At 47.7% G+C, this 25971-nt stretch overlaps 5 protein-coding genes across 5 annotated transcripts; 3 read left to right on the top strand and 2 right to left on the bottom strand.

The window, feature by feature from the left end:
- Window positions 1-3295: 3295 nt before the first annotated feature.
- Window positions 3296-6444, top strand: N7484_005725 (glycoside hydrolase family 31 protein; the record flags this gene model as incomplete). The annotated part of the gene is made up of 4 exons (XM_057116144.1): window positions 3296-3996; window positions 4053-4460; window positions 4520-4690; window positions 4737-6444. 4 exons carry the CDS (start codon window positions 3296-3298, stop codon window positions 6442-6444), a joined length of 2988 nt encoding a protein of 995 aa, XP_056972027.1.
- A 928-nt stretch (window positions 6445-7372) lies between these two features.
- N7484_005724 (alpha-amylase) lies at window positions 7373-9246 on the top strand (the record flags this gene model as incomplete). Its single annotated transcript, XM_057116143.1, has 8 exons — window positions 7373-7531; window positions 7584-7622; window positions 7676-7791; window positions 7848-7956; window positions 8018-8246; window positions 8296-8458; window positions 8505-8892; window positions 8965-9246. 8 exons carry the CDS (start codon window positions 7373-7375, stop codon window positions 9244-9246), a joined length of 1485 nt encoding a protein of 494 aa, XP_056972026.1.
- Window positions 9247-9987: 741 nt separating this feature from the next.
- N7484_005723 (glutathione S-transferase family protein) lies at window positions 9988-10783 on the top strand (the record flags this gene model as incomplete). The annotated part of the gene is made up of 3 exons (XM_057116142.1): window positions 9988-10192; window positions 10275-10378; window positions 10445-10783. The coding sequence occupies 3 exons, from the start codon at window positions 9988-9990 to the stop codon at window positions 10781-10783; spliced, it is 648 nt and encodes a 215-aa protein (XP_056972025.1).
- An 848-nt stretch (window positions 10784-11631) lies between these two features.
- Window positions 11632-13785, bottom strand: N7484_005722 (Transcriptional activator of proteases prtT; the record flags this gene model as incomplete). The annotated part of the gene is made up of 5 exons (XM_057116141.1): window positions 11632-12260; window positions 12319-12548; window positions 12597-13010; window positions 13059-13442; window positions 13568-13785. The coding sequence occupies 5 exons, from the start codon at window positions 13783-13785 to the stop codon at window positions 11632-11634; spliced, it is 1875 nt and encodes a 624-aa protein (XP_056972024.1).
- An 8268-nt stretch (window positions 13786-22053) lies between these two features.
- On the bottom strand, window positions 22054-23080 carry N7484_005721 (homeobox domain-containing protein; the record flags this gene model as incomplete). The annotated part of the gene is made up of 3 exons (XM_057116140.1): window positions 22054-22167; window positions 22225-22920; window positions 22979-23080. The coding sequence occupies 3 exons, from the start codon at window positions 23078-23080 to the stop codon at window positions 22054-22056; spliced, it is 912 nt and encodes a 303-aa protein (XP_056972023.1).
- Window positions 23081-25971: the final 2891 nt, after the last annotated feature.

Genomic DNA, 25971 nt, shown 5'->3' with positions numbered 1-25971 from the left:
CACGTTACTAACCATCTGACCCAGTGACCGGAAAGACCATCACTCTTGAGGTCGAATCCTCCGACACCATCGACAACGTTAAGTCCAAGATCCAGGACAAGGAAGGCATCCCTCCCGACCAGCAGCGTCTTATCTTTGCTGGTAAGCAGCTTGAGGACGGCCGCACCCTTTCGGACTACAACATCCAGAAGGAGTCCACCCTTCACTTGGTCCTGCGTCTCCGTGGTGGTATGCAGATCTTCGTCAAGACCCTGACTGGCAAGACCATCACCCTTGAGGTCGAGTCCAGCGACACCATCGATAATGTCAAGTCCAAGATTCAGGACAAGGAGGGCATCCCTCCTGACCAGCAGCGCCTGATTTTCGCTGGCAAGCAACTCGAGGATGGTCGTACCCTCTCCGACTACAATATTCAAAAGGAATCTACTCTCCACTTGGTACTCCGTCTCCGTGGTGGTATGCAGATTTTCGTCAAGACCCTCACTGGAAAGACTATCACCCTGGAGGTAGAGTCCTCCGACACTATCGATAACGTCAAGTCCAAGATTCAAGATAAGGAGGGCATTCCCCCAGACCAGCAGCGTCTGATTTTCGCCGGCAAGCAACTTGAGGATGGCCGCACACTTTCCGATTACAACATCCAGAAGGAATCTACCTTGCACTTGGTTCTACGTCTCCGTGGTGGTATGCAGATTTTCGTCAAGACTCTCACTGGCAAGACCATTACCCTGGAGGTGGAGTCTTCGGATACTATCGACAACGTGAAGAGTAAGATCCAAGACAAGGAGGGCATTCCCCCAGACCAGCAGCGTCTCATTTTCGCTGGTAAGCAGCTGGAGGATGGTCGCACTCTTTCTGACTACAACATTCAGAAGGAGTCCACTCTCCACCTGGTGCTCCGTCTTCGTGGTGGCCAGTAAGCCATCATTTGCTATTTTATGATTTCGACTAAGATAGGTCCTACGTGGCCTGCATGGCGTTCGGTCGGGCTTTGAAGCTGAGGCTTCTTTTCCTTTTTTTTTTTTCACTTTATTCAACACGGATTAAACGGGCTCTCTTTTTACTTCGCCTTAGCTGGCGTCCCAATACTCTATTACCCAATCAATTCGCACTGGCCATATTAGCCAGTTTCTATCATACATTTGGTTCCACTTTGTAGAAACGTAGGCTTTCGTATTTCCTGGTTGCCACTTCGCCATTCCAGCAGTTTCTAAAACTTGTTCTCGTGACGCCACCCGTGACTCTTCGTGGCTGGACTCCGCCTCCGCTCTGATTCGCCTCCGCACGCGGCATTATCACGTGGCTTTATCTTATCTGCTCTTATCGCAATCAACACGGGACGTGAGTTTACTGTAGTACCAATAAATGGCCGCGATCATACGGTTTCCACTACCCGACGCTGCCATGTTTACCGAATGATCCGTAATGAGATTTTCATCATGCAATTATTTTTTTCAAGGGAAAGGGGGAATAAGGAAAATGGAAAAAAATCCGAATTCTGTTGCTTTCCATCATTCGTGGGGAAGAGGCAAAAGAGAGTTCCCAAAAGGGTCTTCATATCATAAGCTGTAACTATCCGCCACAATGAAGTATGACTGATATATTGGAGGCGTCAGGGCGTGAAGGATGCCAAAATATAGTATTTGATTCGGATCTCAACAATCTAGACTGATCTGTGTATATAAGTTTGAAGCTCTCTTAGGAAAGCTAGCCAATACCGTTCTCTCGCTTAAAGCAATGCAGAGAGGCAAAGATGAGTGGCTATTTAGATAGAGGCCCCAAGAGACTGAGTAACTACCTCAAGACATATATGGACATGACATTAAATGACAGGAATGTAAGGCTTCTCGCTCAGGACGTGGATGAGTACACCGTGGGATGAATTAAGAGGCTGAGGGAGATGAGGGAGGAGGGGGCAGATACTTGTGAATTTAAAAATCATTAGCGTAAAATTTAACACAATCCGGATTTCTTCAATTGTATATTGAGATACGTATATGTACGAGGGAATTATGCTGTCATCTATATGCAACCGGCATAAGATGTTCTTTAAGTCTTGAAAGTTTATGTGTTCTGGGACTGGTGAGCAAGAAACGGAATACATCTCGTTTTATGATCCTTTGGGAACCCATACATAGAGGCGGGCGGCATCACGAGGCACTGTACCACAACGGCGACCTGTTAAATTGCTACTCGATCTATCGGGTTGCTACTTACAAGCTAGCAGTGGATTCCGAATTCCGAAGCAGCACAAAGAATACAAAGGCTCGGGTGGGGCATTGAACGACTCATCCGAGAGTTGATAACCGCCGATCATTGGCCTGCAAGGAATGATATCAAATCCCCAATCTATATCCTAGATCACTGCACCAAAATCTATGAGGAAAGCTGGCACTCCAACTTCCGATGCGTCAAATTGATTGCTATGTAGGTACTCGCCCGGCAGAGCGGTGCTACCAGTCAAACCAGATGCAAAGTGGTACCCCGCATCAAGCACAGTGGGACCATCAAATCCACTGCTCCTGAAAAATACCGAGGATTTCGCGATGACCTTCCCGTTCTCCAGAGCTCGGCTTTGTTTTCGGTATTCCCCCAATTGCCTCACTATGATGGCATTGGTCACAGTTTTCTTTTGTTTCCACGTCACTAGCCAAATATTATGACTTCGTCAAGTTACCGCCTAGGCCGTGTCTAAATTAAAGGCATGATTACTCTTCGCCTTTCTAGGTTAAATTTAAGCCTCCTCGACCTACTATATCGGCTTTCGATCTGATTGACTCGCGATTGCCAGGGTCGCTCGATGAACCTGTCAGCGTCCGTGTTGCAAACATGCACTTCAGGGGTCTGGAAAGTAGGTACGGGCGTTTATCGGGGAATTGGCCAATCAGAAGCTCAAGAGCTCAGAATCTCAATTGCGTCCATGGAAACAATTGAAGCTCCACAGCTTTGGAAAGCTCTTTCCGAAGAGCAAAGTGCAAAATGGATGACGATCATTTCTGCATGGCTTGGGTCTCCATGTATTCTAGCCCCCGCGGGAGTTTCCAAGAATGTTACTCCAGGGTCGATCCCGCCAGCCCCCGGGAATTCAACGGAGTTTTACCACGGGAACCAGTGTCTTCGGATAGACACCGGTCATTTTCGAGCGCGGAGAATTTATCGCGCTAGGATACCCCAGCAGCTAATTGCCGGGGTCCATAGAAAGCTATAAAGAGCCAGCCCTGTGTGCAAGAATTCCAAGTGGTGCGACCAAAAGCTGATTTCGTCCTACAAAACTGGCACGGAAAATACAGGCGCCATGGTGAGATCTACCAGCCTCTTAGCCAGTGCATGGCTATTGCAGGGCGTTCATGGGGCCAGCTTGACACATGCACCGAGTACCACTGTCAACACAGCATACTCTCAGTTTACCGTCCCTGCTGCAGCTGATGAGGGGGCTAATTTGATTGCCAACATCGATGACCCCCAAGCTATCGACGCGCAGACGGCCTGCCCTGGCTACAAAGCAACCGACATCCATCATGATTCCAGCGGGCTCACGGCTACCTTGAAGTTGGCTGGCGACCCATGCAATGCATATGGAAATGACGTGGACTCACTGGATCTTTCGATCAAGTACCTTGCGACAGATCGACTCAGCGTTGAGATCACGCCGACGTACATGGATTCTTCGAACTCGTCATGGTTTCTGCTTCCCGAGGACCTTGTACCTCGACCAAAGGCCGACAAGCACGCATCCAAATCACAGAGTGACATTGAGATCTCTTGGACCAATGAACCGTCTTTCGGTTTCAAGTTGATTCGCAAGTCGAACAAGGATGTTATCTTCGATACCACGGGCACTGTTTTGGTGTTTGAGGACCAGTTCATTGAGTTCGTCACTGCCTTGCCCGATGACTACAATCTTTACGGAATCGGCGAGCATATTCAGCAATTGCGTCTTCTGCAGAACAAGACACTCACGCTTTACGCATCGGATACTGCGGACCCAATTGATGGGTAAGTTTCCCGGATCCTTGGTTTGCACGACAAAAGCTAATGTAATGCGCTCATAGCAACATCTATGGATCTCATCCATTTTACCTCGACACTCGCTACTACGAGGTCGATGGAAAGGGTCATCACAAGCTGGTGTCAAGTGACCACGCTGATCAGTCCAAAGATTATGTTTCCTATTCGCACGGTGTCTTCATGAGAAATGCCCATGGTCAGGAGGTCCTTACCCGCCCTCGAAGCCTCATTTGGCGTGCTCTTGGTGGAAGCATTGACTTGACCTTCTACTCTGGACCAACCCAAGCCGATGTCACAAGAGACTACCAGGTCAGCACTGTTGGTCTTCCTGCGATGCAGCAGTACTTTTCATTTGGCTACCACCAGTGCCGCTGGGGATATCAGAATTGGTCTGTGATGGATTCGGTCTTGTCAACCTTTGAGAAATTCGAAATTCCTCTCGAGACTCTCTGGTAAGGCAGCCCAAACTTGCATGATTTTTTCCGAATGACAATCTAATTCTTTATCCCAGGAATGATATTGATTACATGAAGGCCTACCGTGATTTCGAAAACGACCCAAACAGCTTTGGATATCCTGAGGGCGAGAAGTTCTTGCAGAAACTTCACGATGGTGGTCGCCACTATGTCCCCATCGTCGATTCGGCTCTTTACATCCCGAATCCTCATAATGCGTCCGACGCGTATGTTCATCTCCATCACCCCAAAGACAGACGCTAACATTTACAGCTACGAACCATATACCCGCGGAGCCAAAGATAGCGTTTTCCTGAAGAACCCCGATGGAAGCACCTACATCGGTGCTGTCTGGCCTGGATACACAGTGTACCCCGATTGGCAAGATCCTAAGGCCCGTGCCTACTGGGCAAATGAGCTCGTGACCTGGTACAAGAAAATTCGCTTCGACGGGATTTGGATCGATATGAGCGAGGTCTCATCTTTCTGCGTTGGAAGCTGCGGAAGCCACAACCTCAGCTTGAACCCGGTTCACCCTTCATTTTTGCTTCCCGGAGAAGAAGGTAATATTGTCTTCGATTATCCTGAGTGGTTCAATATCACAAATGCGACCGAGGCCGCATCTGCATCAGCAGGGTCCTCGAGTCAAGCTGCGGCTACAAGCACCGCTGGGACTGAGTCAACTACGACGATGTCTTACCTCCGTACTTCCCCTACCCCGGGCAAGCGTGACATCAACTATCCTCCTTACGTCATTAACCATGATCAGGCTGGTCACGACCTGGCTGTTCACGCTGTATCTCCCAATGCTACACACAATAATGGCGTACAGGAATATGACGTGCATAATCTTTGGGGATACCAAATTCTAAATGCGACTTACCATGGTCTACGCGAGGTTGACTCAGTGAAGCGCCCGTTCATTATCGGGCGCTCGACTTTCGCAGGAGCTGGCAAATGGGCAGGTCACTGGGGTGGTGATAACTTCTCCAAGTGGGCATACATGTTCTTCTCCATTCCACAGGCGCTGTCATTCTCTCTCTTTGGTATTCCCATGTTTGGCGTTGACACCTGCGGCTTCAACGGAAACAGTGATGAGGAGCTTTGCAACCGATGGATGCAGCTTTCGGCATTCTTCCCCTTCTACCGGAATCACAATGAGCTCTCGACGATTGGTCAGGAGCCGTACCAATGGGCCTCCGTCATTGATGCTTCCAAGTCGGCTATGAAGATTCGCTATGCCATTCTCCCCTACTTCTACACCTTGTTCCATCTCGCTCATACCACCGGTTCGACTGTCATGCGGGCCCTGGCCTGGGAGTTTCCCAACGACCCGTCGCTGGCAAACGTCAATACCCAGTTCCTGCTCGGTCCCTCCATTATGGTGATTCCGGTTCTTGAGCCCCAGGTCGACTACGTCCGCGGAGTCTTCCCTGGCGTGAAGGAGGGCGAGATCTGGTATGATTGGTACAACCAGACTGCCGTCAACGCTCAGCCAGGAGTCAACACTACCATCTCCGCTCCATTGGGTCACATCCCCGTATACCTTCGCGGCGGCCATGTCATCCCTATGCAGGAGCCCGCATTGACTACTCGCGATGCTCGCAACTCCCCATGGTCTCTCATGGCTTCTCTCGATGGAAGCCAATCTGCCACAGGACAGCTTTACCTTGACGACGGAGAAAGTGTAGAGCCAGATGCTACACGTACTGTGCGGTTCACAGCTACCCAATCTAGCATCTCTGCTGTCTCGGAGGGAAACTTCCAAGATACAAACAAACTTGCCAACATCACTATCTTGGGCTTGAAGCTTCCTCATGCGGACGTGAGTAAAGGTCTGAAATCTTTGACACTAAATGGCAAGCCGCTTCCGCCAACGGTTGCCACCTACAACGCCGACCTGCATATTCTTTCCATTACTGGTCTGCAACACTGGTTGAAGGGTGGAGCTTGGGAACAGAACTGGGTCTTGAAATGGTAGTTCGCGAGCTAATGATATGATGAAATATGTTCTCGTCTACTACCTTGCGATATCAGGATTATAGATACAGAAATGTGGTTCTGGTGGACCTTAATTTATGGGCTTACGTGAGAAAATACTTCAAGGCCAGGATTCCGACAGCAAAAAATGTAGGGAGAAATCCATTCAATTAAGTTTCTTTTGGTAATTGTTCGTTCCAAGTAGAATACGAGAAAATATGCCAGCAACAAAGGTAGGTCAAGCCCGAGCTTACTGATACACGTCGAAACATTGAACGATCGACATCGGGATAACCGCCCCAATCAAACGATCAAGATTCTGCCCCCATTGCAACCCCATGCACGACCCTGAAATTTAAGTGCTAGCGGCGCCTCTAGAACTGGTTCTCCACTCGCTATCTGACTGACGATCTCGTCACCCGTTCCTGGCGGCCATCGGCGACCCCGCTTGGGACCCGCTACGATCCCTGAATCCCTGCATCATTAAAGGCGGATTTGAGCGAATTGTATCACTTTATCTGGTCTTGGGATATCCTTACTCAGTATGGATGAGCACATGTCACTTGGATCTATTGCACGTTGTGTGACTAGCTATGGTCGTGTTTGAAAGGTTACCCCTATCTTGTCAGCCATTCCCTTCCGCATCACATTCCCAGCCCAATCAGTCCTTGCTATATGTTGAACGCGGTTCTACGTCCAGCAAACGAATGCTTTGTAGTTGAATCCAACTTTGTTTTATTATTGAATCTGATCTCTCGGTCGCAGTTTTTCTGTTTATTGGTCGATCCACTGGTTCTTATTCCCGATGGATCTGAATTGGCTCCATCTAGCTTGTTTCAAATTGACATAACGAAACAACCTCGATATAAAAATATCGCTTTATCACTATCATCTGAATTATTTCCTTCATACATGGCAGTAGATTGAGTATGTCTCTCTGGCGCTTCTTCGGGCTTGCAAGCTTAGTTAGCTCCGCCATCGCAGCGACTCCTGCACAATGGCGCACTCGGTCTATCTATTTCATGCTCACTGATCGATTTGCACGGACTGATGGCTCTACGACTGCTACCTGCGATACGAATAATGGGGTATGTTTATTCTAAAAGATGTCAATTGGATAGAAAGCTTACATGTTTCTAGGTTTATTGTGGTGGTTCATGGCAGGGAATCATCAACCAGGTAATCGCTACTTCTATCGACATAGTGATCTCTCGAACTAATGGTATTTGAAGCTGGATTATATCCAAGGCATGGGTTTTACTGCCATTTGGATCACGCCTGTCACTAAGCAGCTTTCTCAGCATACGGCTGATGGAGAGGCGTACCATGGCTACTGGCAACAGGATATGTAAGTTGACCGAGTCAATCTCCAAGTTGCGGTATGGTGTCACTGACTGCTCAAAGCTACTCTGTCAACTCAAATTATGGCACGGCAGATGATCTAAAATCTCTGGCTTCGGCTCTTCATGATCGCGACATGTACCTCATGGTCGACGTCGTGACCAACCATATGGTTAGTTCCCCAGCGAGATTGGAAGAAGGGTGTAGAATGTACTGATTGTGGATACGAACAGGGCTATGCTGGAGCTGGAGATACAGTGGACTACAGCGTCTTCACTCCATTCAACTCCAAGGATTATTTCCACTCTTACTGTGAGATCACTGACTACAGCAATCTGACCATGGTGGAAAAATGCTGGGAAGGGGATACAATTGTTTCTTTGCCTGATCTCAACACTGAGTCCACCACTGTGCAGACTATCTGGAACGACTGGATTACGGATCTGGTTTCTAATTATTCCAGTAAGATCCACTGTTGCACAATGAAAATGGCTACTAACATGTATCAAAGTCGACGGTCTGCGCATCGATTCTGCTATGGAAGTTCAGAAGGACTTCTGGGCTGGTTTCGAGTCTGCCGCTGGAGTCTATTGTGTCGGCGAGGTAGACAATGGTGACCCAGCATTGGTTTGTCCATACCAAAAGGTCTTGGATGGCGTTCTCGACTACCCGATGTATGTCAAGCACCATTCGCGCAAGAAAATTACTAATAACGAGCAGGTACTATCCCCTCCTCCGAGCTTTCGAATCCACCAGTGGAAGCATCAGTGATCTCTACGACATGATCAACACGGTTAAATCCGACTGTTCGGACTCTACCCTCCTAGGAACCTTTATTGAAAATCACGATAATCCCCGTTTCGCTTCATACACCGAAGATATGTCGCTAGCCAAGAACGTGGCCGCTTTCACAATCATGTCAGATGGTATCCCAATCATCTATGCCGGACAAGAACAGCATTATAACGGCGGCAGCGATCCTTACAACCGTGAAGCTACTTGGTTATCGGGATACAATACCAGTAGCGAGTTATACAGACTCATCGCACAAACTAATGCTGTCCGGAATAAGGCGATTTACCAAGCTGAGAATTACATCACTTACAAGGTGAGTAACCTTCCTCTCGTGAGGTGGATTCGAGTGTTGTGGTTTTCAATCAGTCACTAAAAGATTCCTTAGAATTACCCCATCTACAAAGATGATACTACCTTGGCAATGCGAAAAGGCTATAACGGAACGCAGACTATCACTGTTCTCTCCAATCTTGGTGAGGGTGGAAGTAAATACACTCTCTCGCTGTCGGGCACAGGCTTTGTGGCTGGTTTAGCTGTCACTGAAATCTTCACTTGCTCTAGTATCACCGTTGATGACAGTGGTGTTGTTGCTGTTCCTATGAGTGGTGGAGAGCCGCGGATTCTATATCCTACTTCTGAGCTCAGTGGATCCACTCTTTGTTCATAGGGATAGATTTGTATATTGTTAGCACTCCGGATTGAAGTTGGTGCCAAAGTTTTACAAATGGATTTCTTACAGGTACACTATTGTCTTCTTAGTCAGGGAATTGTTCAACATTTTAGCGGCACCGGCAGTCATTGACTCTTTGGGTCGCTGGCTCGGCAACCCGGCAGACCGACATGTTTATTTGCCGAGCGCGGCTCCATTCCGCCCTGGACTAGTGAGATCCACGAGGTTCTGTAATCCTATGCTGAAGAACATGTCAGAACCTTATGAGCGTGATTTTAACGCCATTGCCCACAAGCCGACAGTTCGGCAGTTGCCCTCCACTCGTTAATTATTGTCATCGGTCACCCTAAGCTGGCCGCGTACTCAAGTACAGTCGACTGACCAATCCTTTCCTACTATCAATTAATTCTGGCGTGGAAGGTGCGCTAGAGTGTTTCAACTTCCATTAGAAATAATTATCTATGAAGTTCCTAGTGAGTGTCCACTGTAGATTGGTAAGTTGATTATGAACATTCCGGAAAGTCCCCGCACTCTCGACAAATCAAATCCAAGGCAAGGGGCACGTCTATTAAAGGGATCAACTCATAGCTACCACCCCGGCTTTGACAAACAATACTAGGACTCTCACTCGCTGACGTCTTGCATTTTGTAAGTATTCTGCTCCATCCTGCGTGGGATATCCCGCTGTTGCTTGTTGTGACTAACATTAGCGTTGTTCTTGCCAAAGTAACCAACACAATGCCTCTCCAGCTTTACGGATTCGTTAACTCCACCTGCACCAACCGTGTGCGCACGGTGCTTGAGGAGAAGGGCGTTGAAATTGAGTTCATTCCTATCAACCTAGCCCAGAACGAGCAGAAGAGTGAATCGTACCTCAATGACTTCCACCCATTCGGAAAGGTGCCCGTTCTCCGAGATACCGAGACTGGGGTTCAAATCTTTGGTAAGCTTGACTTGATACCACACAGAATCTGCAATGCGAAAGAAATTGTACAAAAAGGCTGCACATGCTAATTGTGTTTCAGAAAGCAGGGCCATTGCACAGTACATCGCTGCCAAGTACCAAGGCAAGGGAGCCGTGCTGTTTCCTTCCGAGACTGACTTGAAGGCATATGCCCTCTATCAGCAGGTATGTAGTGATTGTATCTATTTGGTTTTATTTGGTGTTCACAACGCTAACGCACCACGAATCAAGGCGCTCTCCATTGAACAGTCCTACTTTGACCCCATTGTTTCTCAAATTGCTTATGAGAAGGTCTTCAAGCCTAGAAAGGGCCACGGTCCTACTGATGAAGCCAGAGTTAAGACTCTGTTGAACCAGCTCGATTTGACTCTACAGGGATATGAGCGGGTCTTGTCTAAACAGAGCTACCTCGGTGGTGACAATGTGACTCTGGCAGATCTGTACCATCTTCCTTACGGAACGTTTGTTGAGAAGTTCGGATTTTCAGAGCTTGTCGACAAGTATCCCGCGTTCAAGAAATGGTGGGAGGGCTTGAAGAACCGGGATAGCTGGAAGAAGCTTACCCAATAAATGGGTTTCTCCATGTCAAGTCTTTTTTTCCTACGATTTGTGGAATCTGTTAGAGTAAATGATAATAGATTCCAGAAATCTATGACTTGGATAAGCAATTAACAGTTTCCATGAAATTTATCCAATTCCCACCTGATGAAACAGATATCAACTCTGTCACGGAAGAGACTCAGTAGTGCTCCTCACATCTGCTCCTACCATTCATGAGCGTAGTGGGATAATAGTCGTTCGACTGGGGAAACGTGGCGCTGTCAACTCTACCAACTTAGCCGCTTTTTACCGATTTCAGTAAGATGGTGTTAGCCCTTGTGCCATGATTGCATGGGAACTGACTACTGGCGCATTGGCAGCTTGTTCATTCTTGGTTCTTTATCTTCCAACGAAATATCCTGTTAATCACCCCGCAAGGCTTCGACTGATTAGAACCAGCAGCGACACTTCCTGGGCATCCGATGTCATCTATAGATAGTAATCCGAGCTCTACGCTAAACCAAGAACGGGGACCTTGTCGTTAGAATCATTCTCCAATTGGAAGTTTGTATGTGTAAGTTCGAACTAATATATTCAATAGCCGTGAATACACGATATCCGTGAATAAACGACTGTAGCCCATCATGGGCGAGTGCTCTATCGTGACCATAGAAGATCCAGAAACACATCCATTGATGACACCAAATGAAATGAGTCTTTTTTTACCACCGGAAAATAATTAGACTTTGCATGCAACATGATCGAGCATGAAAACATGCTTCCCCCATCCAAAATAGATATTTACTAAGAATCCCATAATAACATAACATCGCACAACATCCAACATAAAGCCATAACACCAAAAACAGGAAAACATATCAATAATCATGAAGAGCCCTTGGCACCAGGCCAATAGGCATAGCCCCACCCATAACCGGGGCGGAATGCTGCTGGAACAGCGCCGGCCCCGAGAAAGACGCCTGATTCGGTCCATAACCCGACATCATCTGATCAAAAACCCCATACCCATCAACAACAGGCTCCATCCCATTCGCGGAGGGAATGAGCTGAGTCAGATCCAAGCCCTCTGTGCGCGGGAACATAGCGCTTTTCAGAGCTACCTGGGCACTCGGCGAGGATTGTTCGGCTGTCGCAGCTTCGGAATATCGGCGCTGCACTTCGCCGACTATGAACGCGATCCGGTATGAGAGGTGATCGCTGCTGGGAGCGAGGTGGAGAAGGAATGCGCGGACTTGGTCGATTAGTGGATCGGAAGGGTTGTAATCGCATAGTGTTAAAGCGGCGTAACCGAGGATGTAATAGACGTGGTCTATTAGGCCTGGTGCGGCGGAGAAGCGGGTTTGCATTGAGCGGGAGATTATTAGACGGGCGTTGTTGCAGATTTCGGTTATCAGGCGGTCGGAATCTTGAATTCGGGTTGCTGTCCTGTGCAGGAGGAGTTGACAGAACCAGATGCTTAGTTCGAGCGTTGATTGGCCTTCGCTTGCTGAGGATTGTTAGTGGTTTGGGTTCAGGAGAGTATGGGGCAGGTGAGATGAACATACAGAGGAGGTGGGCCCATTCCATTTTCCAGCGTTCGAGTTCCTCGTATTCGACTTCTGCGAACTGGAGGCGCTGCGGGCTGTTTTGGAGTTTCAGGGCGATTCGATATAGGGAGATCTCAGCGACAATACGTCCATCTTCGGGGGTGGCTCTGGGATGGTCTAAGATGCGAGAGCAGTGGTCGAAATATTGAGCTTGCACGTTGACGGTACGCCCGTAGCCAAGTGCAGAACTGTATTCGGTTAGTGAGTGATCATGTCAAGGGAGAAAAAGAGCATACTGTAAATGAGTAAGACAAAATGTGTTCCACAGACGCATTTGAGGAAGCATTTCGCCGGGCAGCACACCCTTAGCGGGTGGGCTGTGTAGAAAGTTGAACGAGGTCAGGGCATGGTTGATTGAGATCCCGCTCAACAACCAGGCGTCCATGAAACCTTCTTTGTGACCAGAGGTAGGATATAGACAAAGTAGCGCAAGGGCTTGGAGCAAGTCGTTGGTCAAAGGAGACTTTCTCCACAGTGTTTTTGTGACTGCATGTTGCACCTGCAGTGCAATCTCATGAGTAGTATTTGGAGGCATTCCCGGAAGATACCGGGACGCAAGCAAACAAGCAGTATTAAAAAGTAGAGGATTTGTCCGCTGGATATTTGATGAATGATCTATGGAGACCCATGGGCTGAAATAATCCACAAATCTAGAGATTGGTTAGTCGAATCCAGGGAAAGAGCTTTGCGCTACTCACAGTTCGATCAGTTTCAATGATAACTTAGCATCTACAATCCCCTGGGAGACAACATCACCCAGGAGTTCACCTTCAGCTGGGAACTGATCCCTCTCGCCGAAGCATTCAATCTGTAAATCGCGAATGAACTGGACTGGTTTTAAGGTAAACCCCGGTCCACTGTCAGTCGAGCCGTCTATACTGTTATTTCGTGACTGGTAGTTCGGACTGCCCATTGCGGGGGGCTGATTAACTATTTGTCGCATGAGATGTATCATTTCGCCCATGCCACGCTCTAGAGATACAAGCCGTTCCTCAATGGAGGGAATAGCGACATTGGCATCCGACCACGTAGATGCACTGTCCTGATATCGATCGGGAGTTTCAGGCAGCTCACATTCAAGCCTTACAATGAACGGTTAGCCTGACGATCGCTGGGAGGATCATGTTGCATTGGGGCAATAGATGTCGCGTGCGGGATACAGAATTCCGTGAAACGACAAAAAAAAGGGAGAGAGATGAGCACAAACCTGAGCGAAAGACACCGACGGCATGCGTGGCCACGAGGGTCAAGATCACAGCGGGTCTTCAGCTTGCGACATGTATTGCAAGCCGTCATTGACCGACGGATTCGACCGCGGGGGCGTGGATCCTGGCCGACCGAGTCAAGTCGGTGGCCATCGTCAGTGGCGGCGATGCTTTTCGTCTCCCACGACGAAGCGCTATGTGAAGGCTCTGTTCGCGTCATTGCATTGAACGGAATGGAATTTTAATCGTGAATCATTTGATTTGTAGGGACGAGAGGGGGGGAAATAAGATCTGGGATCAGCAATTGGACCCTTGCCAAGAGGTTTCAAGTTCAACGGAGATCATCCAAAGAAAGGGTGGAGAGGCGAAGGCTTATAACAGATAGCAGAGAGAGACAGAGACACAGCCAATTGCGACAAGGCGCTGATTACTGACGATATCATCGACTCCGCCAGCTGCGCAGGTACGTGATCCACCTGGGAGCGGACCTGGGGTAATTCACCAGGCATCCACCAATCTTAATGTTTGGGCGAGCTTCTAGAAACAGTGCGATGGCCGTGCCTGCTTCTAGGCGAGAGGGGTTGATAATTACCCCCTAGCCTTGGAAAGCCCCCTGTTCACGCCGATGAGAACCGACAACGTTTCCGGGAGGGGAGGGGTTGAGTGGCACCATGCTCGATCTGATCTACCGCAAGTCTTATCATCGACCTGTTCCCCCTGATCTACCGGTGTTTTTTCTGGACTTTTACCATGAAAAGGATAGCGGATATCTCCGAGCCCGGTTTGGTATGACTACCATGTATTATCCTATCCTAACCCTGCACCTATGGATCATGCAAAGTGGGGTTGATATCATATCATGGTGGATACAAGCATGTGCAATTGTCTCGGTCCAGTCAATCTGGCTACAATAATCGGGGATTGGACCAGGTTCAAAAGCAATGCGACTCTGTAACTTTCTAGACCCGGCTAACGCCGGGTCACTAACCGGTTGCTGCATAGGCCCCTGCTAGTGTTATCCTTAGCGACAATCAAGAGATCCGGAGTCTAGCCTGCATTGCCTATGGACGGGAAACGTGGATTTCCGCCCCAAGGTGACAGTAAAATTAAATCCCGCCGTCGCCGCGTGGAAAGTGGCCACTCTTATCGTGCTTTCCGCCCCCATCCAGTGGAATTCGAGAGGAATTCCTAGAGCAGCTAGAATTTTCATGTTAATCAATTTTGAAATATTTTTCTTTTTTAATCGCGCACTTCTAAATTGCTGTTTGAGCAACTAAACATGCCAGCCGAGGCTCATTTGCCATCTCCACTCTGGGCTCCACTTTGCTTTGCTGTGGATTAATATAACTTTCCTGCAGACAGCTTAGTGCCTGCCAATTAGAGGGATAGCGCAGTTTTGGTGTTGGGATGCGGGAACAGACAAGAAGCGGTCTGTAGTCGAACTGATATGCCTGGTGGCTTATCTGGCTTGGCCTGACATTCGACTCTGGGGTAAGTTCGTAGGATTGAGGGGGTCGTTGGGCCAGTTCATGAAGGACTCGGCCGCAGTTGCCGAAACAGGTAGGAGTCGCTACCCCATAGTACCATGTGACCTTTTTTTTAGTCAAATGTATCTTCGCATTGACATGGGGATTTTCTGCTCTTTCTGATTCCTTGATCACGCCAAGCAAGGTGGTGATGGTTCAAGAATGTCAAGCAATGCCTAGTGGTCTGACAGAGTGGCCCTAGCACATTCGTATCCGAGTGTTAGGCGAGATGCAAGTCCGGATCCCTAGGCCCACCCTGGCGGTGGATACAAAGAGAAAGACGGAAACGTTAGCCTTCGCCCAATCGTTTCCTCTCAAAATCACAAGGATCACAGGAAATAATATGGGAATATGGAACAGGAACTGGAATATTAGAGGATTCTCACAGATGCTGGGCGCGCTTATGCAGGCCATCATTTTAGTCAACATGACAATGTTGCAGCCCAAAACCTAAGTCCTGGATGATCGAGCCAATCGTTGTCCAGCCACATCGGGTTTCGTTCCAGTCATGATCACCACGGATAGAAGATCCCCCGTGGTTGGATGGAGGCTTGGATAGCCCAAATTATAATTGGCGGATAAGATATTTTCCTTCCCGTTTTGCGTTCACACTGCATGCTCGAGAAAACAGTCCTGCTTCCATGCATTGAGTTCATCGGCTGGTGCAAGCCACTCATAATCCACTGACGCCATTCAATAATTTCCGAGTTTTGGATCTGCTTCTGGATTGGTTGTGGTCAACTAAGAAATGCTTCTGGAAGATAAGCAAAGTTCAGTGCGTAAGAGGCGGGCTAGGCCGTCCGCTATATGTCTCAAAGATAAGGCGCTTTCATCATTGAATTTGCCGATGCAAAGCGAAGCCACCAGTCAAATCGTTCAAATTGTCATCAATCTTATTGAATTAATTATTCGGGGACGCACTTCGCTTCGATAAAGGCCCGAATTTTAGGCGGCCACCGTTTGCTTTTTACCCTTTCGGGGTCCTGGTCCCGTCTTCCAGGCACCAGATAGCAAAGTCGAGATAGCAGACTCGGGCCCGCATTCCGTAGCGAAAAAAGGTCGTTGGGTATTGTGCCCCCCCCCGCTCTCTGCATCTCAATTCAACGTTGATTTTGAATTGGCTCATGATTCCAATTCACGAAACAGGCCATTGAACGAATTGCGCCAATGTGGGCTGATGTGCCATCGGCCATCGCGGTCCAGCTCGAAGATAGCAAGGCTCTCAAATGCTTCACAGGTACTTCTCAATTGCAATGTTGTTTCTTGGCTGATATTTGTTGCTTTGGAATTCCGCTTGGCGACTTTCCAATTGGAAGATTTTCGAAAATGTCCGAAAATGTCCACCAGCTCGACACATGTTTCTTCGCCATGTGAACAAAACATCGGACACAAATTCAAGGCATTGGAGCTTGGGCATCACTTGGATGGGGCCGAAGGTGAGGCCCTGTGGTGATATCCATCTGGGCTCTTGTTCGCCTGAGACCTTGTGTCAATAATGGCCGGTGCATACCAGGGGCCACCGTATCTTGGTCTCAGGCCAACGTCGCACTTGTGATGTGCCAAATATCTTCTAACATCATAGATGTATATTGGTCGCGAAATACCCGATAGGAAGCCAATGATGGATGGTCAGGCTGAAAGGTAAGCAAAACAACCAAACTTCTTCGCAGGGCAACCTTTAAAAGAAAAAAAAAAAAAGAAGAAGAAAACAACAAGGAAAGAAAAGTCAGTCACCAAACTGCAGACACATGCGAACTGTGGTTTCATGAATAGACACGGTGACAACTCATTTGACGCATGTGAGTGTATCATGAAGTGATAAATCAGGTCTTGTTCAGATCCAAGGTAGTGTCCAACGTAGGGGATTTGAGTCTGGTATTTCTTGAAGAATTTGCATCTCGTGACGAGACCACTAGACAGGAAACTTGGCAAGGAAAGGAGCCAAATAAATAGGTATAAACAAGGGCCCAAAGCGTTACTGGCCTCGAGAATCGGAGGCCGAAATCGGAGGCAGATCGATGCAATAGGAAGGCACTGCATTGGTCAAGTCTGTACACTAAACGTCGCTTTGACAAAAACAGTTAGGGTAACGTTACCTTGCCATCGGCTAAACTGTCATGTCAGCTTCATGAATGCTCACTGGCTGGTGATTTAATATGGCAGATCATTAGTGGATGCTTAGACTTTATTCGATCTTCCATGTGCCGTTCAGTCCTCATGACTGGCGAATGGTAGTCAGAAGTTAGCATGGGAGTGCAGTGATATGAGTTTCTTCCATGCGTCGCATTCCCGCGGAATTCAAGTCCTGATGAACATTGAAAGTGCTAGGCGTCAACTATCATGCAAGTGTCTTCATGTCCATATGATTGACACAAATCTCACACCACCAAGTGCATGCAGCAATCTCTAAAGAAGGATAAATCCATAATCTCCAAAATTTGATGGAGCGTGTGCTGCCACTCAAAGGTAGGAGAAATAAATCTGGCAGAGTGACGGGATGAAGAGAGAGGAGAGGAGAGGGAGATAGATAACTCATTAGTGAGGGCTGCTGACAAACGGCTGGTCCTCAACTTGTGTTGTATCTCACTTCCAGTCCAATATTAATACCGACACGTGATGAAGAAACTGCGCAAATAAGGTGATGGAGATTGGGAAAATACCCAAAATAATGGGACTCGTGATGATAAAAGTCTGCGTTCCACCGTTTCAAATGTGGTGGAGTGGTACCTCGTACAAGAAAGAAAGATAGAGAATATGCATGCGTGTGATAGCTGCTATCTAACTAAAACCATCTCATCACGAGGACAAACAATGACTCCTAATACATGGATTATCTGATCTAGACCATCGTCGAATCTTACAACAAGCAACGCTAAGAAACGACACTAATCTCAAATGGAGAAAGCCACCAGAAACTGCATGCATGATACATTACCCCAAGAGGAAACTCGATGGAATCGGACTCACCTTCCAGAAGCACGCAGATTCCCGGCCACCCCGGCGCCACAACGCCCGGGATTGTGGTCAAGGGCGCCATCTGCATGCATGGCCTGTCAGTCTCTGATTTGTGACATTCTTGAGGGGGTCGTACACTGACCATTTGGCACTATTGGGTGTAACATTATGTCTGGGGCAAACTGCAGTCTGAATATCAATAGCTTTTAACATCGACATATGATATCGTTTTTTGGAGACATTGGCAGGCTCGAATCTTGTTTTTCTTCCGTGACCCTTGCAGAATGTTGTTGGGATTGCCTCTATCTTGGCACGGTTGAGATGTCAGTGGCAGGACGACAATATCATGAATCCTTGTGGCGCTGTAACACAGATGTCCATACTAGCTTCACCCCGTGCAGCTGTCACTCGGTTAATGAAACGCTTACTTAAGAGAAACCAAAACTAGACGTTGACCGACGTTCGGTTCCCACATTTGATTTGCCGAGTTCTCCAGTTTGTGTGTACATGCTCCGCCCGTGGTCAACATAAATGCAATCGCCACCATGCGCTTACTACATGTGGAAACCTCCGTGCTTACGCCATTTTCAGTTCAGTGAATTGAGCTAAGGAATATGCACATGCGATTGTTCGGCAGCATGTTCCAGAAGAAAAACCTATAGCCCGTGAAATTGTCCGTGCTAGAGCGACATTGGCTAGTTCACCCGGCGCTATTGATTTCGCTACGTAGAACGGTGGGTCCAGCCGTCGATCATCAAATTGATTAATCAAGAGAATTCAATAGTGCGATCCAGCGAGATCCCAAACTTTGACAAGGATGTTCTCCGCAAAACCAGAAAGCGTGTTGTATCGTATTACCTGTACTCCATACCCCCTGGCCGATGCCTAACCAAGCCTGGCTACCTAATCCACCCATGGAAGGAGACAACCTTCAAGGTTACATGATCGACATCTGCGTACAGACCTGAAAAAGAAAGAAACACGTACGATGGAACGCGAGGGTGAAAACGAACATGTCAAATTTATCCCTCCGTGTATTCCGAAACGAAAAAGAAATCAAGATTTAATAGAATAAAGCACGAATAAGCAAGTCACAATGCAATGCGACCCCATTGGCCTACCTAAACTCACCGATGAACACCCTCACGAACGCCTCGATCTGCATCCGATCGTCATAGGTGCGCCGGCACTGACATGAGACAGCTCACATTCCCAAACAAAAAAAAAATATGACAGCTCCAACGCAAACATCCCGGGGATCCCCCAAGAACTTAAATCGAACTTAGAAAAACCAACGTGACGACCTGCATCGCAATGAGCGGCTGTGACACCCCATCGTGCACAAGAACGTCATGGGCTGAAATTCACCGCCATATGACGGGTCATGTACAACACTTTTCTGTCGCCTTGCGCATACATTTGCAAGTAGTGACAGGGATCATAACATAGCCACATGTTGTGATCCGCCCCCCTGTCGTCTCTGCGCGCCAGGAAACTATTTCCCTGCTTGATTTCCTGGTCCTCGGGCTCCTAGTGTGTCTAGGGCTTGCATAACCGCGCCCAATGTTAGGCGTTCACTGACTTCCGTCTTTGGTGTGGACCATTCTCGCCCCTGGGCTTTGATGTATGTGTTTTCCTTTTGCCAGGGTGTACGTATATGCAACAATGTGCTGTCCTTTGCATTAAGATATCCATAACGGGGACGTGGACATGCATCTGGATCCATTTATTTCTAATTTGGGGATCTTTTCTTATACCTCACGTAGATGCAGTACCAATTTGTTGAGTCTATTCCTAATGATCCTCTTTGGGGCTAAGTTCGGGATCTACTTTCATTTGACTTTTTTTGCTTCTGCTCTTTTTTGTCATATCGGGCATATGCCTTATTTGGAATCAAGAATACGGGTCCATCGATCACCAGGGCCTGTGTCAGGAACAGAAGAGGATGCGGAGATCAATAATATATTCCAATTTGGGTTTCCTCATTTTCCTTTTTTCCTTTTTCCCTTTTCTTGTCGGTCAAGGTTCTTAGCGCGTAAAAACCCACGTTTTAAACTAGGAACCCAGCCACAGTCCCAAACTCGATGGCAATTGTCTGAGACATCAGACAAAAGGATAATGGAAAAGAAAAAAAGAATCAAACTATGGCTCAGCGTATCACCGCCACCGACTCCAAATCCACATCGACTAACCTTCCACGATCAAGACAAGCCTCGCACGCCCAAAATGCCCAAGTTCCCCCAACCCCCGAGATTACTCCATGTGGCAGCAGATTGGCTCTTGTGGATGGGATTCTGATCCGGAGGGTTCACATGGCTGGTACAACCCCATAGGGCAACGGGTAACAAGCCTCTAATTTCCTTCGAAATGAAACGACACGAAATAATGAGACAAAAAAATCCTTGTCGAACTTTATCGTTGATGAATGGCGTGCCCCAGGTGCGATGGTGGGACTCGGGCAACCTCACCCAAACAATGGGCGTTTTCTTTCCTTACCCACTTTCGTGCCCGTAAAGTCGTGGTCCAAAAAACAAATCAGACACTGAGAAATGAGACGGCGAGGATATAGACACTCTTTTGACAGATGTCACTCCTACGTTGTACTAAGAGGGCTCGGTAGATGATTTCCGATTGCTGCTGATGCATAACCGCGCGGACGAACCAAACTTTAAACACTGTCACAAAAGGGGTAGATGCTCCGAGTTACTCTAGCTCTTACTTTCTTTAATTTCACTATGAATATAGAGTTAACTTCGACGTCATGGGCGGAACTGGAGAGCAAATGAGCGGGTATGAACTCTCGATCGTGAATGTTAAATTTTTCAGGTTTGGCATCTGGATCCAGTGGGTCGGTCAAGTGGCAGGTCGGATGGAATCTAATATTAATATTTATTAAATATTGAAGACGGAACCATGGGAAAAGTTTCGAAGGACCCAATATTGAGTCGATCCAAGGTCAAATCTTATGAGAAGAAATTTACATTGTGATAGGCTTATTCAGGGTGCAAGTATTTTCCGCTTTGTTTTACATCATTCCGCCTCGCAACAAAGTGAGCGGAATACCCGGGTATTGGGGCAAATTTTTTAAAACAAAAATAAAAATAGGAAAAAGCAAGCCCAGCTGAAAGGAGTCTTGCCTCAGCTCTAAGGGGTCGGCCGAGGTGATCAGCAGCTGGATCCGCTCAACAAAAAGTGGTTCCCCATGCCGCTTAGTCGTAAGGCATGATCCACGTTTCCCGTCATGCGTGCAATAATACGAGATCGTCGAGTATTGTCTGGTGGGGGAAGTGATGTACATCCCGTCCTATCGACATGATTCTCCCCACACCACCTTGAATAAGAGAGAGAAAAAAAAAAAAAAAGAATACATATTTATATATGGAGACAAGTAACTGGAATTAAAGATGATCATTGCTGAAGATGTGTAAAATTGATAGCCGATATACCCGATAGAACACCAAGTAATGCAATTTCAAATGTAAGTCTCATGGTCTGACGCGACACGGGCACCAGGATGTGATGTGCACAGTGCGCCAGGTGTCAAGTCCAATGATAGTAATTTCCCATAAAATCCCAAATACCCCTTTGCCGTAACAACCCGCTTGATAAATAACATATTCCATCAGATAAAAAGGGTATCAAGAAATGATATCTGCAAGGTTCCCCTGCCTCATGGACATGGGGCCTTATGATAAAGCAAAGAATCCCGCAATCCAGCAATCTCGAAACGTGTGAAACAAAAGTAAAAAAAAAAGTAGAGAATAAAAAGACATAGGAGAAGAGTATAATGCCAGTTTATCTCCAGCCCGTGACTCGTGAAAGAAAATGGAAGAAGCTTCCGGTCGTGATGTGATCCGAATGAACGCTTGTGTTGATGCCGTGTATCGTTGCATGCAGTCGGTAATAAAAGTAATAAAGGCCGTAAGTTTGGTAAGGTGATGATGCGATATGCGTAGGACAGTAGAACATGCGCGACACGGCATCTAATGAGCCAATGAGAGAGCAATTTAGACGCCTTCGACGTCGCTGAAAGGCGAGTGCCGCGAGTCGTCACCTCCACGCATCTGATTGCGCAGAGCAGGAAGTTGTCGACGCCGAGCATTGATGAACCAATTACTGATCTAAAAATATTGTGAGTCATGTTTCACGTACGTTCCGAGTTCAAATTGAGGTCTTACCTGACTGATCGAAAGACCAGTGCGGGTCATGAACATCTGCTTATCTTCCTCGCTGGGGTAAGGATGATCCAAATGCTCATGAAACCAAGCGCGCAATATATCAGTAACGGGCTTGGGCAAATTGCCCCGCCGACGTTTACTCTTGGGGTCAATCGCGTCTCCCATGATTCCAAAATTGGCTTGCTGAGGATGTGCCATCATTGGTTGAGCCATTTGCTCTTGTTCTGGGTATCCCATGGGGTGCCCGTACGCCGACTGGCCATGCATCATAGGCGCGTACTGTTCGGTCCTTCGGTCTATCATCTGTGCAGGCATGGGAGCAGGCTGGCCGGCACGGTATTCGTGTGCATAAGGATCGGAGCGTGGCGCCATCCTGCTGTCTGGGTAGGCCTTTCGGTCTGGCATGGATCCCAAATCTCGAATTGGGGGAAGAATAGGACTAGGTCCTCGTGCGGCGCTTTCAGCGAGCCGCATGGAGAAATGGTCCCCCATCGGCCGGGGTGGGTGTTCGCCGGTGCGAGTGGTGTATTCGTGGTGGTGTTCGTAGGTGGCTTTAGGTGACCGGTTGGTGGGATAACCCGGCATAGAGCGAGGATCGGCCATATCATGGCCAGATCCGGGGCGCTCCTGTGATTGGGGCCGCGAGTTATAGTATGTGGATGAATCGATGTCGTCGTGTAGGTGAGGCGGGAGAATCTATACGTATGAGTATTTTTGGTGTTCTGGCGTTGTATTGGCCGTATCTGGGACTCACCTCGCGGAATGATGGAAGTTGCTGAGAATGACCAGCCGGGGACCGGCTTGCATATGAAATGGCCATGTCGGTATCCTCGTCCAACTCACGGGACTGGGACATAGACGGGGTATAGAACAAAGTATGAAGGTACGACAGCTAGACACAAAAAACAAAGGCGTTCAACAGATCGAACCAACTACACCAAGGCGCACGGTCAGCAACGACTTTCCAATGTGGAGGATAATTATGATTATAATCCTGGTCGAGATCCAAAAGGAAAGGAAAAAGAGGAAAGATAAAAGTGAAGAAAGAAACTCACTTGGGAGAACCGGGCTGAATTTACGTTGACATGGCAGAGCCAAGATCATGCAAGGTTGGGGAATGAGGGCGGATGGAAATGGGGTTTTCAGGATCTCCAAATAATGCAGGGCACAGTACATTTTAAAATAAAAGACATGGCACCCAGCTGTTACATGTCCATGGAAAGGAAGAACAGGGGGGGGTCCAGAAAAATGACGATCGTGGGCGCAAGTGGGTACTTGGGAGCCACAAACTACGGAGCACCACTGCTTCCGTGTCAAGGCATGCAGAGCGGAGAAGAGGGGTGCAAATCGCAAGAACCCTATGGAGCATCCTTAAGGTTGTCCTTGACAGATAGCGCCAAGGATCTTTGGTTCCTGTCAACCTGGAAATAGTCTGACTTTAGTGCCAGGATCTATCAGGTGGCGCCAGGAACTGTTCGTTTCTCATTTCCACGCTAGTTTTGATTGGTATTTGGGTATTTGATGGTAATTAATTTTGGGGATGATTTTATTGATTTTTGAGTGAATGGGGAGGGGGTTTTTTTTATTTTCTCGATTTATCATCGTATTAAAAGTCGAATTCGGTCCCCATCCTGTACATATTTGTATACCGGAAAATGCGATCTCAGATTTTGGGCTGTTTGGGTTTGGAACTAGTACTTTTGGGAAATCAGTGAGCAAAAATAGGAAAATTACAGAAATACAGATCAATCGGCAAGGTCCGGAATTCCCATAGATCTCGACACATACCATAGGGGCAGCAGGGGGGGAGGGAAGAAAAAGGAAGTGGAGAGCGGAATTCTGCTAAATGTTCCTGAGTCAAGCTGAACTTAATTAATTCAAATACTGGAAATCCATTGCTTTTTCTAGTGGAGACATGAATTTCCAGCATCGCGAGTGGAGCCCCAACCCAGAAAGCAGTCTCCGAAAAAGTCCAAGGAAAAGATCGCCGCACTCGCTGCCTGGGGGAAGGGTTCCACTTGGTGGTGTCAGACATCGTGGCCTACCACTGGTTACCGATCGCGACTCATCCCGAGGGCTTATCCCGGATGATGGGTTTTTGGGTAATAATTTGAACCAAGAACCCCCCCCTGACTTTGGTTGAACGGTTTCATTTTCTGGTTTTAGTCTCTGGTTCGCTTTTCTGTTGGTTCGGGGAACAGGAAGTGGCATGACGGTACACCTCGGCTCGATCCCACTTACAAGCCTCTGATCGGTGGGCACGGAGATCGATCGAAGGGAGCAGCTAGAGGGGCTGGTATCCGTGGTGTGGTCTTCTTGGCACAATCCGGACAGGGATGGGTAGATCGCCTAGGGGTTCTTCAATCGTCTCCACTTCCTTCGAGATGAACCATACAGAGTGTGGCGCACCAGATCCACCCCATGCTCTCTGTCTTCCGTACGTCAGATCACCCACACTGTGAATCCGCTTGGATCCATCCATGACGCGACGCTTTCGAATGCGAGGAAAAAAAAAGAAAAAAACATAGGATGATGACAAGAAATCTGGAGACGAATCTCATGCTTCTATTTCCATTGGCGCTCCTTTCCATCTCAGGTGAGAATCCATGCAGCTGCTTGTTGAGGGCAAGCATCATGCATATGACATCTCAGGTTCTCTATTTCCTTTTTATTTTCTTTTTTTTTGCCCTTTTCATCATTTTTATGATTTCTGACTTGATCCGCTAGGGGTGGTGGGGAAAACCTAGTGTGGTAGACTAACGTGGTTAGAGAGAGGCGTCCTGTCCCCGGGATTTGATTACCCCTCGATGTGACAGAACTCTCGTGGTGAGCCTTCTTTACCGATCGTGATTTGCGCTCTGATTTGATATGTGATGCGGCTCGCGTGTCGCCTATATCTACTACGATTCACAAACTACTCCGTAAACGAGACAAAAAAAAGAGATCACACCCCCACTGGTCCACATTAGGCTGACAAGAATGGCGAAGTCCAGCTCTGCCATCGGAGATCCTCTAAAGTGGGGTCGGTGGACCACTTGACTTAGGACCGCGAGCTAGTGCTTCACACCCCTCGAAACACATGGAAATACTTTGCGACAAGATCAAACCAGATCAAACACTTCGCAGGATCAGGTTTATGTACCTACGTTTCGGGACGGCTGATGATCCCTGTCAACGCCATTAATGTGACACCCATATCCCGGTAGATGGGTGCACGACATTTCGGACTTGTTCCGTCGTATCGAACTGCACGCCAACAAAACTCTGATCCTCCAAAATCCCCTCGCTGAACAAGGCAATCACCCCGGAGCTTAATCAACATGTACTAGCCATGGGACGCCACACCGCGATTAACCAGGCGTCAAAAGGGCTAAGATTCTGGTGATCCACTTGACCAACCCGATCTACCCCCCTTTTCGGAACCGAAGGTTATGGAATTCGGATCCAGCCTCCACGAGGCCTTGGATCTGGATTGGATCTGTACCTTGTTTCTCGCTTGATTCGCCCATCATTCAAGGGCAACATCGCTCGGATCGGGGGCTTTTGGATCTCCCTGCTGAAGATCTTTTCAAGATCAGATTTCATTCTTTTCTTTTTTTAAAAAAAAAAAAACCTTTTAATACTGCATATGTTGTACAAGATAATTATAAGCAAGAAAAAAGAAAGAAAAATAAAAAGAAAGTAACGAAGAGATTCGCCCGATCCCCACTAGTGGATATTCCTGCCACCCCCAGGCACGGCAAGTCA

Source organism: Penicillium longicatenatum, assembly GCF_028827895.1.
Source record: "Penicillium longicatenatum strain IBT 33135 chromosome Unknown contig_3_segment0_segment0, whole genome shotgun sequence".
In the NCBI taxonomy this organism is placed as follows: Eukaryota; Fungi; Ascomycota; class Eurotiomycetes; order Eurotiales; family Aspergillaceae; genus Penicillium; species Penicillium longicatenatum.
The sequence above is the reverse complement of the archived record's forward strand: the minus strand, read 5'-3'. Positions and strand labels throughout refer to the sequence as shown.